Below are 13,469 nucleotides of genomic sequence, written 5' to 3'. Positions count from 1 at the left end.
ATTTTTGATGACTGGACCTAAAATTCGGCATGAATAACATAGCAATAATTTACTTTGTACTCAAACATTTCCGGCATTATCTGTCGTCGACCGTTCCTTTTGGATTTTACAGTCGGCTATTTTCTCTCGAGTCCCTAATTTTTGCCTTGGAATGAAAGAATTTCCAAGCGGGATATTTCTTATTATTATTTTTGTTTTTGTGTCCTTACTTTTTGCCTTGGAACAGATGGTCCCAAGTGGGATCTTATTTTGATTAATTACAAATTTTTGCAATCTCACGCTTACTTTCAAATAACGCGAGAAATGTGAAAATTCAAAGGAATCGCAACCCCCTTATAACTCCCTTTTATTTTGGGTATCAATTCACTATAAACGATTGCATTATGTTATTCAAAACGAATTAAAGGCCACTCTCAAAATCAAGATCAAACGTCCATACCAAAAATTAGCTCTTGTTAATGCATGGCTGAAACGAAAAATATCAAGTGATGCATGAATGTCACAGCATATGAACAGTTTATAACACGCAGGGAACGGGAGTTGGGAAATGCATGCCTTCCGACCTTATCTCTCCCGCACAGGAATTCCGTTGGTAAAAATTTCGACATCTGTTTCCTAGGATTTGGTCTAATCTCGACAACCAGCAGGGGGTTTTGAGATTGGCGATATAAACTCTCGATATGAATGCGACAAAACAACAGCAAACAGACTCAGGTTTTCCTTATGGGGAAGTGACTAGGGCTTTCAACTACATGCATGGACTTTAGTCCATTGGGCTTACAAGGTCTGGGTTCCGCAAACAGGATTCGGGCTTTCACGTGGGCCTACTCCTTTTGACGCACCTTTTAAGGTACTAGGCTTGCGGTTGGTAAAATTGCTAATTCTCAGGTCGATGTGCCTAAAACGCAAGGTTTAGGCTGGATCCACCTCTTAAGTTAACAACAATACCGAAGGATAATTTCAGGTAGAAAGTGGTGAGAAGAAAGGAATGCAGTATGGATGCAAGAACTTAGAAGAATAAAGGAAAGCAAATAAACAAACAAGGACGATTAAAGAATTTTCCGACGGCTTTCTAACCAATTTTATTTCCAATTTTAGAAAATGTAGGTTTTTAGAGTTAATTCCTAATTACAACCGACTAATTATTAAAAATAACTGGGGATTAGCGGGTGCACTCCCCAGTAGAGTCGCCAATATGTTTTCGTACCCCCCCCCCCCCGGGTGACTTGAAAACATCTTTTTTATTTATTATTTTTATGTTGTTTATTTTATTTTGATGTGGAAAGTAATCTTATTATGAAAAGTGGTGATAAAACATTTTATTAGATACGATGTCGATAAATCGGTCTTATAAACGGTTTTTGAGTCGCCACCCATTATTTCGGCAATGGGACCGTTTTCAATTTTATTTTGTAAAAAAGGTGATTCCATTTTAAACCCAATTTTATTTAAGGCCAAATTATTAAAAAAAGACTGGTCAGGCGCACTAATGCGATTCTGGGTAAGGGAATTGGGTACGCCGGCCCGTTGGAAGCCGACGCCGGGAAAAACCGGCCTCTTTTAACCTATGATTTCTAATTTATTTTAGTTAAAAAAGCCAAATTATTTATTTACTTAAACCCAACCCAAATGAATCGGACCGAGTTCTTATATGAAAAATTACTTAATCACCCCAATCAAATCCAATTATCGCATTTATAATCATTCAAACCAAAGCGATTAAATCGAATAAATAAAAGACCCGCTCTTGCCTTATGGTTCAAGGCAGGCAACAAACCGAACCTAAAATACATTCTACCCGATTCAAAATTAAACCCAAAAAAAAACAAAAAACCAAAATCATGCATAATTATTATTTAGCACCTAAATCACATTTTATTTTTTAATTTAATCCTAAACATGCAAACTACTAACAAACCCATAAATTTAATTTCATTTTTCATTCAACCTAAAATTGTAAAATTAATACAAATAAATACGCAAAATTACATTTTAGTACTCTAAACTTAATTAAATTGTAATCTATTCATAATTGGACATCTTCGGATTTATTGGAGAAATTAAACTTTATTTTGTGCAAAATTTATTATTTTTTTTTTAAAAAAAATTATTTCTGGAATCTTAGAACAGCTGCGTCACGGATCTTCTAGTTCTGTGACGGATTTAATAGTTCCGTGGCGGAATTGTCCCTAAAACTCCAAATCTATTAGAAACTTATTTTAAATCCACAATCTGAAAATAGAACACTGGGTATAGAAATAAAATTTTGGATATGAACAGATCCGCCACGCATCTTCCAGATCCGTTACGGATTTGTTGGTTGCGTGACGCAACTGCTCTGGCCCAAGCTTATTTTTCAAATGATTTGTTTAGATCATTTTTTATCTAAATATGCTTTAAGAAAACTTAAAATGACCAAAGATGAACAGAATACAGTTTAAAGAAGCTTAAACTATTAAAACCACAAAAGTAAATAAAAATACAAAGAAGGGTAAAGGAGTTACCTAACCTCAGATTGAGGATTGTAAGTGGCTTAAATGCCTTAGCAAATGATAGTTAAGACCTCCCAGAAGCTTTATCACCAAGGATTCAAACACTTATTCTTTTCTCTCTTGATTTTTTCTTTTTTATGATTTTATTTTTACCTAAATTGATATCTAATGGCAATTTTTCTTCAAATGAACTCAAAAGAGTCTTTGGAGAAAAATATAGCCGAAAGTGAGTTTTTCCAAAAGCCCCCTCAAATGAGAGAAAAAGATCAATTTATAGATGTAGGGCAGCAGAGGATAGCTGCGTCACGCAGCTTACGGCTAGGTGACGGATATGGTAGATGCGTGACGCAGCTTCCTTTTTGGACCACAGCCACGTGTCGCTCAGACAGAACAAAAAATCGTTATGTCGTCATTTTTTGTGACGTCATACAAATCCAAATTGTATTTGGATTAGAGTTGCGTGACGCAACTGACAGTGCACGCCTGTTTAGCTGCGTGATGCAACTCTGACCCAACCAGAAACTTAAAATCGGTTTAATTTAAATCCTTGGATTAAAAGACTTCTAGATAGCATTAACCCTTCATTCCGCATCCTCGTATCCTCATCGGATCAGGCGGGGGCATAAAGACACACGTCAATAGGCGTGAATTTGATGCGAGATTTGATTTTATTATGTATGATGAGCATGCTCGGCATTTGATGCCATTATGATAAGAAGCTACGATCATATGCTAGGGTTTTCAGCCCTTATAAATAGGCGGACGCGCTTATTTGTGTGATGGGGGTGGTGCTTTCATAGGCCACGATTGTGTGATGGGGGTGGCGCTTTCATAGGCCACGATTGTGTGATGGGGGTGGCACTAACATAGGCCACGATCAAATCTGCTTATATTCTCTTTTTCCTAAGTGTATGCGAGCCCCTTGGAAAATATTTGTAAGGCAATTAAACGAATGAGATCATATTATTTTAGTAAACTTACTGTTGAAATTAATGATTATGTTATCAAATGAATTTTCAAAGCATGATATTCCGGTACATGGTTTTAAAAATAAATAGTATATGTATTGGTATAATAAATGTGCAAGTAATGAATTTATGAGTTGAAAGAATTAAATTCTTTATGTTATTAATTAATAGTTTATTTGATATTTCTTTTGCTATAAATGTAAATGTATGTTGAAATTTATTGATTTTATGTAATTTGTGTTTTAAGTAAGTTGTCATTGCAACTTTAATAAGTATGTGAATTATGAGCACCACTGAGTTTTGTACTCAGCGTGTTGATTTTTATCACGCGCAGGTTAAAGACTGTGGATGCTGCTTGAAGACTAGTAGAGTAGCATCAGAGTAGAAGTGACTATTGTGGTAGTAGTAGATTGAGATTTATGTAATTAAGAATTATGGCATGTATAAGTATTATATTTTCGGAGATTATGTTATTTGAATTATAACTTAAGCATGTAATTAGCAATTATGTTGGTGTATATATTCGGAGATAAGCATAAGATTCATTAAATGATTGAATATAAAATATTTCAAGAGAGTTGGTATGATTAGTTTATTAAGACTTGATATATATATATATTGAATGCAATTAATTGATGAATATTAAAATGCTATTGAGGATTTATATAGTTATGAAAATATAGAAGTGTTGTTGTGTTATGATGATTATTTGGAGTTGTTGGGAGTTTGGAGTTTAATTGGGAGTATTTTGTATTCACATGTTTGGCGAGCTCAGTTTTTAAAGGGAAATTCTTACAGTATTTCTGTAGGATTTTTCCCAATCTATTTTTCAAAAAAAAAAAAAGAGAGATGAAAACGAAATGAAATGATTATCTAATAAAAAAAACATATTACTCGCTAAACTTGTGAATACTCAATTATTTCTAATTCATAATCTAATTTTATGATTTATATATTAAGTTAAGATAGTGTCTCTGGCACCGCACCAAATGTGGCATCCGTCGTCGGGTCTCACGGGACAGGGCGGAGGGTGTTACATCCTAATTGACCTTGGGTTGATATATCTATGGACTTTGTGCTTCGTTTACCTAGGACTAGGCGTGGTAGAGACAGTATATTTGTAGTTATTGATAGATTTAGCAAGATGGCTCATTTCATTCCTTGCCATAAAACTGATAATGCTAATGTTGCTGATCTATTCTTTAGAGAGGTGGTACGGTTACATGGGGTGCCACGAACTATAGTTTCTGATAGGGATGCAAAGTTCCTTTCACATTTTTTGAGAGTTTTGTGGGGTAAGTGATACGGAATGGCTACCACTCAAACATAGAACTCGAGGAAGCATGGGGAACACCTAAGTTTCTCACATTGATGGAAGCACATGTGGAGTTGGAACCTGAATTTCCAGCATATGGCATGCCTAGACAGTGCCATGTTAGCATGCCCGTGCAAGGTGGCACGCCCAAGACCGTGCAAGCTACTGCCTTTCAAGGAACAACATATGAATCGGAGCACGCCCGTGCCATTCAGCACGCCCCAGGCCGTGCACCTTACTGACTCTCGCGGAGGAAACTCTTCCATGTGCGCACGCCCGTGCCAGTCAACACGCCCCAGGCCGTGCACTCTCCTGCCTCTCGCAAGGGACACACATCCATGCGCGCACGCCCGTGCGCCTTGACACACCCCAGGCCGTGCACTTCTCTGCCTCTCGCGAAGGAAACCACACCATCCGCGCACGCCCGTGCGCCTTGGCACACCCTAGACCGTGCACTAGCCTGCCTCTCATTAACATAGTTAGTTATTTTGAGTTCTTTGCTTTGTAAATGGGTTGGGCCTCCTATAATTCGACCCCCATGATTATTTTAGCCTTGGTTTGTTTAGATTTAGTTAATCTTTAGTGGATTTGGATTAGATCTCCAAATCCTTAAGTTGTTATGATTTTGTTAGTCAACTCCTTAGTTGGTTTAGATTCGCTAAATCCTACTCCTTAGCTAACTCTAAATCCTCTAAGGATCTGGACCTCTTAGATTAGTATAAATAGCTTGTTATTTTGTAATTATTCATCAATTATTCAATGAATTAAAGACTACTTCTTCATGCTTAGGCGTGTTCATGTTTTTAGAGAGTGTGAGATTGCATTCTTCTAATTGCATCAAGAATCAAGGTAAACTTATCAATTCTTTGTGGCGTTTATCTTATTCTTTTACTCTATTATTGGTGTTCTTGCTTCTTTAAGCATTAGGCGAATTCATATCATTCCCCTTTTCCTCAAAAGTGTTCGTCCTCGAATCTGGTTTAAACACAACATGTCTTCTTCTCTTGTTGGTATGGTTGGTATAGCCTTTGTTCTTTATGTTCGTATGAACCCTAGTCTTAGCATGCATCTCCTTCACCAATGTAGGCTTTTCTTCACTTTTAGGAAATCTCTGCAACAAAGAAACAGAACTAGAAGGTAGAGAAGAAGTGTTAATGTTAGTCAAACTATGTGAAAACTCCTTGAACCGAATCATCAAGACTGGTCTATTCTCTCTCACACTGTTTTGGATCTCTCTCTTTTTCACATACACAATTTGTTTCTCTTTTTCACTCACTATTGTGCGCGCATGGGATTTGATAATAAATAAACAATCATTTATAATAAATAATAAACATAAAATAAAAAAATACTTAATTTCTTATTTTAATATAGTTAGTTAAATTCTCAAAATTATTATCACTATTGAAAAATATAATGCTAGAAAAGACACAAAAAATAATTAAAAAAATATTAATTTTTTCTTGATAATAAAAAGAATAGGTTGATTACATTGGTATGTGGGGCAGTCTCATGTACTACGAGTTAGGTTACACGAACACGGGGTACGAGATACGGGAACGTATAATAAATAAATAATCATTTATAATAAATAATAAACATAATAAAAAAAACTTAATTCTTATTTCAATGATTATCTTAGTGTATGTGGTAGTCTCATATACTAGAAATTAGATTGCACGGACACAGGACATGAGATACAAGAATGTATGGGATACGATAATAAATAAATAATTATTTATGAACATGGGACATGAGATATGAAAATGTACGGGATACGATAATAAATACACAATCATTTATATTAAATAATAAACATAAAATAAAATTAATTAATTTCTTATTTCAATATAATTAGTTAAATTTTCAAAATTATTACCACTATTGAAAAATAAAATGTTAGAAAAGACACAAAACGAATTTAAAAAAAAAAAAAAACAATTAATGTTTTCTAGGTAATAAAAAAATTCTTGATTGATTACCTTGGTGTATAGGGTAGTCTTATGTACCAAGAGTTAGGTTGCAAAGACACGAGATACGAGAACATATGGGATATGATAATAAATAAACAATCACTTGTAATAAATAATAAATAAATAATAAAGAATACTTAATTTCTTAATGATTACCTTATTATATAGAGTATTCTCATATACAAGAAGATAGGTTGCACGGACACGAGACACGAGATACGGGAACGTACGGGATACAATAATAAATAAACAATCATTTATAATAAATAATAAATACAAAATGAAAAACACTTAATTTCTTATTTCAATATAATTAGTTAAATTCTCAAAATTATTATCAATATTGAAAAATACAATGTTAGAAAAGACACAAAAGTGAATTAAAAAAAAAAAACAAACATAATTTTTTCTTGGTAATAAAAAAAATCATAGTTGATTATCTTGGTGTATAGGATAGTCTCATGTACCAAGAGTTAAGTTACACGGATACGGGACACGAGATATGGAAACCTATAAGATATGATAATAAATAAACAATCATTTATAATAAATAATAAATAAAAAATAAAAAATATGTAATTTCTTATTTCAATATAATTAGTTAAATTCTCAAAATTATTATCACTATTGAAAAATACGATATTAGAAAAGACACAAAAATAAATTAAGAAAAACACTTAATTTTTTCTTAGTGATAAGAAAAAAAACACCCTGGCTAATTACCTTCGTGCATATATGGGATCGTCTCATGTACCAAGAGTTAGGTTATACAGTGAGATATGATAATAAATAAACAATCATTTATAATAAATAACAAACATAAAATAGAAAAATATATAACTTTTTATTTCAATATAATTAGTTAAATTCTCAAAATTATTATCACTATTAAAAAATATAATATTAGAAAAGACACAAAAATGAATTAAAAAACACTTCATTTTTTCTTGATAATAAAAAAAAATCTTGGTTGATTACATTGGTGTATGGGGTAGTCTCATATACTAGGAGCTAGATTATACGGACACGAGACACGAGATATGGGAACGTATGAGGTACAATAAATGAATAGTTATTTATAATAAATAATAAACATAAAATAAAAAATACTTAGTTTCTTATTTCAATATAATTAGTTAAATTTTTAAAATTATTATCACTATTGAAATAAACAATAATAGTGTGTTTCCATTTTTTTTGTAGGTCATATCATGCGTGGTTATTGCTATTACATACAATAGTGAAAGGCTTCGCAGGATCCTCAAGAAGGCAAATATTAGCATTGTAACTTTTTAGCATATCTGAATGAGATACAATTGTATAATACATTTCACAATCATTTTATCATACAATTTTGTTAATTTTGAATGATGTTATAAAGATTATTTCAATTTTCAATATTGCTCCACGCATCACCCGGGTTCTAATACTAGTTAATTCAGTAACAAAAAGAAAATAAAAAATTGATATTTAGAATATAACTCTTTTGGAAACTCAACATATAATAAGAAATAAATTATATTAAAAAATTACCAATTTGAATTTCAAAAATTAAACCTCTCTTTAATTGAAAATACTGTAATTTAATGAAATTTGATGTTGATAGAAAAAAAAAATTATAGCCAAGTCAATAAATGTAAATTACAAAGCAAATAATGCTAGGATCTAATTTTATTTCTCTATTTTTCTAACTTTCAAATAAGTAATTAATTAGTATAAAAGATTACATAAAAGAAACGTTCTATACTCGCCAAATAAATCTCAATTTTTCCCACAACCATACAAAAAAGATTAGTATACTTTTTTTTTCTTTTTTATTATTTATATGTATTTGTTTAAAAAATAATTTTTAGAAAGTCCAATCAAATATAGAATGTAATTTTGTAATTTTCTTTTTTTTGTCTGAACCATAGGTATCCCAAGTTCACTTGGCTAAAACTAAATCCTGCTTGCACTAAGTCGGGCCCAAGAAAGGGTAAAGTGCTCATAGTGAATATTGGCTCTATTCATGAGGATTGAACCCTCGATCTTACTTAAGGGAGAAGAGTGCCGAACCACTCATCCAAACACTCATTGGTATAAAATGTAATTTTTGAATTGGACTATTTTAAGATATTCTAAATTTCATGAAGAGCGATATCGGAAATCTCATTATTTTCCACTATTCTCACATTTATATATATAGTTCTTTTTATAACGTGTGATGCACGTTGACTATACTCGTTATATGCTCATTTTTTATACTCGTTTAAATTTTTTTTATTTATATAATTAAATTATAAAATTCTTATTTAGATTGCAATAAATATAGTGATTTTTATATATAAAGTAAATTTTTTTTTTTTTTTAGTTATATGTCTTGCACTTGTAATATCTCATTGAAAAAAAATTTATATATTTATTTCTCTCATTAAAATAGCAATTTAAATATGAAATATGTCATTTATATTTTATTCAATATACTGGTTCATATAGTTTTTATTATACACTAGTTGCTTTTATTTTTTGTTTAAGTACCAAATTGATTTATAAAAATCATCATATACCTTTTATTTTACGTTTTATAATTAACTTACATATTTTTGTTAATAACTTTCACTATAATCTCTTTTAGTAAATAAATATACTTTAATAATAAAGAGCCTGTACAACAATAATGTTTTAGGAGCGTTCAATGTATGACTAGCGTTAAAACACTATATTTATCAATTTGATTGTTTGGTAATTTAATATTTATAATAGCTGTTAGAGGTTAAGGAGCGTTGCACCAACATTAAATCCCTTAACATTTAGCATTTTAAGTTTTATTTTTTGACAGTCTTATCCATTTATTTTATTTTTCCCTATTCTTAAGGCTTACAATTTTACTTGCAATAACACTCCTTTGAATTTGGTACTCTTGTTATTTATTTAATTTTCTTCCTCAAATCTCAAGAGAATATATGTCATTTTAATTATTTAATTATTTATTTCTATTGTATTAAAACAAGGATAAGAGCATGTTGTCAAAATTAAATAACATTAGAAAAAAAATTTTCTTGTCTTTTCATTTTAATTTATAAGAAATAATTTTTTGTTATAGAAAAAAATTGAAATAAAAAAATATGATAATAATTTAGAAAAAAAACATTTTTTTTACATATATATCTCTTATTTTTTTATCAATTAGTCCATTTCAGTTTTATGGCTATAATTTAAAATTTTACATTATAATGTCTTTTTTTATCATTTTAATTTTAACAGCTAATCAAACATATATTTTTATTGGACACTTTTGTTTTAAGCCACTATATAAACAGCTAACAACTAACATCAAACAGCTAACAGTTATTACAACAGCTAGTATTACCGAACAGACTCAAAATGAAAAACTAATCTAATAAATCAAATGAAGTATTTATAAATAATAATAATTTTTATTTTTATTTTTTTAGCCAATCAAAATCATGAAATCATTTAAAAATTTATTAATAAAATTATATTCCTTAATAAAAAGAATATGATTTGAATTAAATAAGATATCAATATAATTAATCAAATTCGAGATGTATAAAAATAATATTTTTTGGCAACCAAATTAGAGTGCAATTTATAATTAAAGAAATTTAACCATACCCTTTTTAAATCAAAATCTGAATTATCTAGATATATTTATTTAAAATAAATTTGAAAAAATAAAAATTTTCAAATGCCTTATGTATTCATTTAAAATAATAATGTTGAAGATAAATTACAATAATAGTAAATAAAAATAAAAAGTAATATAATAATAATAAATTATTAAAGTATTATTAATAATTTAAATAATAATATAATGAAATAAAACATAATTAGACATAATAAGATAATAGTAGCAAAATTTTAAATTTTTAAATACTTAATTATCTATATGCATTTATCTATTAAAAAAATATTAAAAAAAACATCTAATCAAATTTTATATATATATATATATATATATATATATATATATATATATATAACTTCATTATTTAAATAACTAAAATTTGTTTGTTTAAAATTTTATTTTTTTAAAATAAAATAAATTGTAATGGTTGGTGATTTATAAATAATAATAAATAAAATATTAAGAGTGCAAGAAAGCATAAGAATACAAATGTCCCTACAGCCAAACAGACATCGTACCGTAAACTCGTATTGTTTCTTTATGCTGCTGAACTGAACCCTCTGCATTTCTCTGGATTGCTCTTTTCTCACTATAGGGTTCCTTCCAAAACACTTTTTCCAAGATACTCTTGTACTCTAGTCTTGAAACTCTTAATCCAAACTTCCAACATTTTTCTTTCTCGCATCAGGGTTAGGTTTCATCTTCTGAATCTGCAGTTTCAATGGCAGCACCGGCAGTCTCCCAGCCTAGATCCTCCAAGACCGAGTCTTATGTTGACAATAAACGCAAGGAGGATATCCGCCACGCTAATATAGTTGCCGCCCGAGCTGTAGCCGACGCGGTTCGGACCAGTCTGGGCCCTAAAGGAATGGACAAGATGATTTCGACTGCGAGCGGCGAGGTTATTATCACCAACGATGGTGCTACCATTCTCAACAAAATGGAGGTCCTTCAGCCGGCAGCAAAAATGCTTGTTGAGCTCTCAAAGTCGCAGGACTCTGCCGCTGGTGATGGTACCACTACCGTCGTAGTTATTGCTGGTGCGCTGTTGAAACAGTGTCTCTCGCTCCTATCCAGTGGTATCCACCCTACGGTAATTTCTGATTCTCTTCATAAAGCTTCTATTAAAGCTGTTGATGTATTAACTGCCATGGCTGTCCCTGTGGAATTATCCGACCGTGAATCCCTAATTAAATCTGCAAGCACTTCGTTAAACAGTAAAGTAGTGAGTCAATATTCCACCCTTCTCGCCCCATTGGCGGTTGATGCAGTTCTGTCTGTAGTTGATCCTGCCAAGCCTGATTTGGTGGACTTGAGGGATATTAAGATAGTAAAGAAGCTAGGTGGTACTGTGGATGACACAGAGATGGTTAGAGGTTTGGTGTTTGACAAGAAAGTTAGTCATGCTGCGGGTGGGCCCACAAGAGTTGAGAATGCTAAGATTGCAGTCATTCAATTTCAAATTTCACCTCCAAAAACTGATATAGAGCAGAGCATTGTTGTTTCTGATTATACACAAATGGATAGGATTTTGAAGGAAGAGAGAAATTACATTTTGGGTATGATTAAGAAGATTAAGGCAACTGGGTGCAATGTATTGCTGATTCAGAAGAGTATCTTGAGAGATGCAGTGACAGATTTGTCTCTGCATTATTTGGCAAAAGCTAAGATTTTGGTAGTTAAGGATGTGGAGAGAGATGAGATTGAGTTCATCACTAAGACTTTGAATTGCTTGCCGATTGCAAATATTGAACATTTCAGAGAAGAGAAGCTAGGCTATGCTGATCTTGTTGAGGAGGTCTCACTCGGGGATGGTGGAAAGATTGTTAAGGTTACTGGAATTAAGAATATGGGAAGAACCACCACAGTGCTTGTGCGGGGGTCAAATCAGTTGGTTATTGATGAAGCAGAAAGGAGTTTGCATGATGCATTGTGTGTGGTTAGATGCCTGGTTAATAAGCGATTTTTAATTGCTGGAGGTGGGGCTCCAGAGATTGAATTGTCGAGGCAGCTTGGGGCATGGGCGAAAGTGCTACATGGTATGGAAGGGTACTGTGCAAGGTCTTTTGCTGAGGCACTTGAGGTCATACCATACACTTTGGCTGAAAATGCTGGGCTCAATCCAATTGCTATTGTTACTGAGCTGAGGAATAGGCATGCTCAAGGGGAGATCAATGCTGGCATCAATGTCAGGAAGGGACAGATTACAAATATCTTGGAGGAGAATGTGGTGCAGCCACTGCTTGTGAGCACAAGTGCAATTACTTTGGCAACTGAGTGCGTGCGAATGATTTTGAAGATTGATGACATTGTTACTGTCAGGTAGTTCCAGATTGGAATTGGAGATTATAACTTTTTGTCTGGCTATGGTTTCTTTTTTGTCTGTTTTGGCTGGAATTAATGATTTCTGCTTAGTTTTGTCATACAGTTAAAGGATTTTAGTCTTTAGTGCATGTTCTATTAAATGCTTGGTTTGTATTGTATTTTTGTGCTATTTTTGTTTGGAGATTTTCCAAATTTATCTTGCTCCTTTTGAAATGATGACTATTGGTTTATTGCTTGTTGTATTTGATTTGCATGTGGCATTAGGTATCATTTAAAAATACAAAATTAAATTGTTTGAATTTTGTATTAAGTTTAGGTAATCTCTTTGAGTAATTCTGTTGAAACGTGTCTTCAGAAATTGTGTGGTACAGTGCATGGCTGTATGTTTTCAAGCATTCAGGAATTAGGATTTGTTGTCTGCTGATTAAACCTATTTAAATTCTTGGTAATATTAATCACTGACTCATAATGTAAGACATTCTAGGCTTCTGGACTAGCCATCGGGTCAATTACATTTCATGGAAGTTGTCAATAGATTTAGGGCCGTGCACTTCCATAAATATTTCAAGCAGAAGCAGCTGAATTTACTCGTTCCTTAATAAAGGAAACTGTAATGATGCAAGCGCATTAAGCTTTAGTTGATAAACTGTCCAGAGAGAAGAGATATGGAATCTTGACTTTTTAGAAAACGAGATTGTTTCAAAGACATGGTGGTTGGTGGATATAATCATCTTCTTAGCTGTCTCATTAATGTTGTTTTTCCTTGGG

The 13,469-nt window shown here is 32.0% G+C and overlaps 1 protein-coding gene across 1 annotated transcript; it reads left to right on the top strand.

Annotated features, from left to right (window-relative positions):
* Positions 1-10,888: 10,888 nt before the first annotated feature.
* LOC105640534 (T-complex protein 1 subunit delta) lies at positions 10,889-12,914 on the top strand. The gene has a single exon (XM_012224914.4). It carries the CDS (start codon positions 11,098-11,100, stop codon positions 12,700-12,702), a length of 1,605 nt encoding a protein of 534 aa, XP_012080304.1. The 5' UTR covers positions 10,889-11,097; the 3' UTR covers positions 12,703-12,914.
* The last annotated feature ends 555 nt before the right edge of the window (positions 12,915-13,469 follow it).

The sequence above is a fragment of the Jatropha curcas genome, chromosome 1, assembly GCF_041381405.1.
Source record: "Jatropha curcas cultivar XTBG-Jc1 chromosome 1, XTBG_Jcur_1.0, whole genome shotgun sequence".
Taxonomy (NCBI): domain Eukaryota; kingdom Viridiplantae; phylum Streptophyta; class Magnoliopsida; order Malpighiales; family Euphorbiaceae; genus Jatropha; species Jatropha curcas.
This window is presented reverse-complemented; position numbering and strand designations above follow the sequence as displayed.

Excerpts from the sequence above, each read along its gene's own strand:
- LOC105640534 (XM_012224914.4), top strand. The coding sequence starts at position 11,098 with ATGGCAGCACCGGCAGTCTCCCAGCCTAGATCCTCCAAGACCGAGTCT.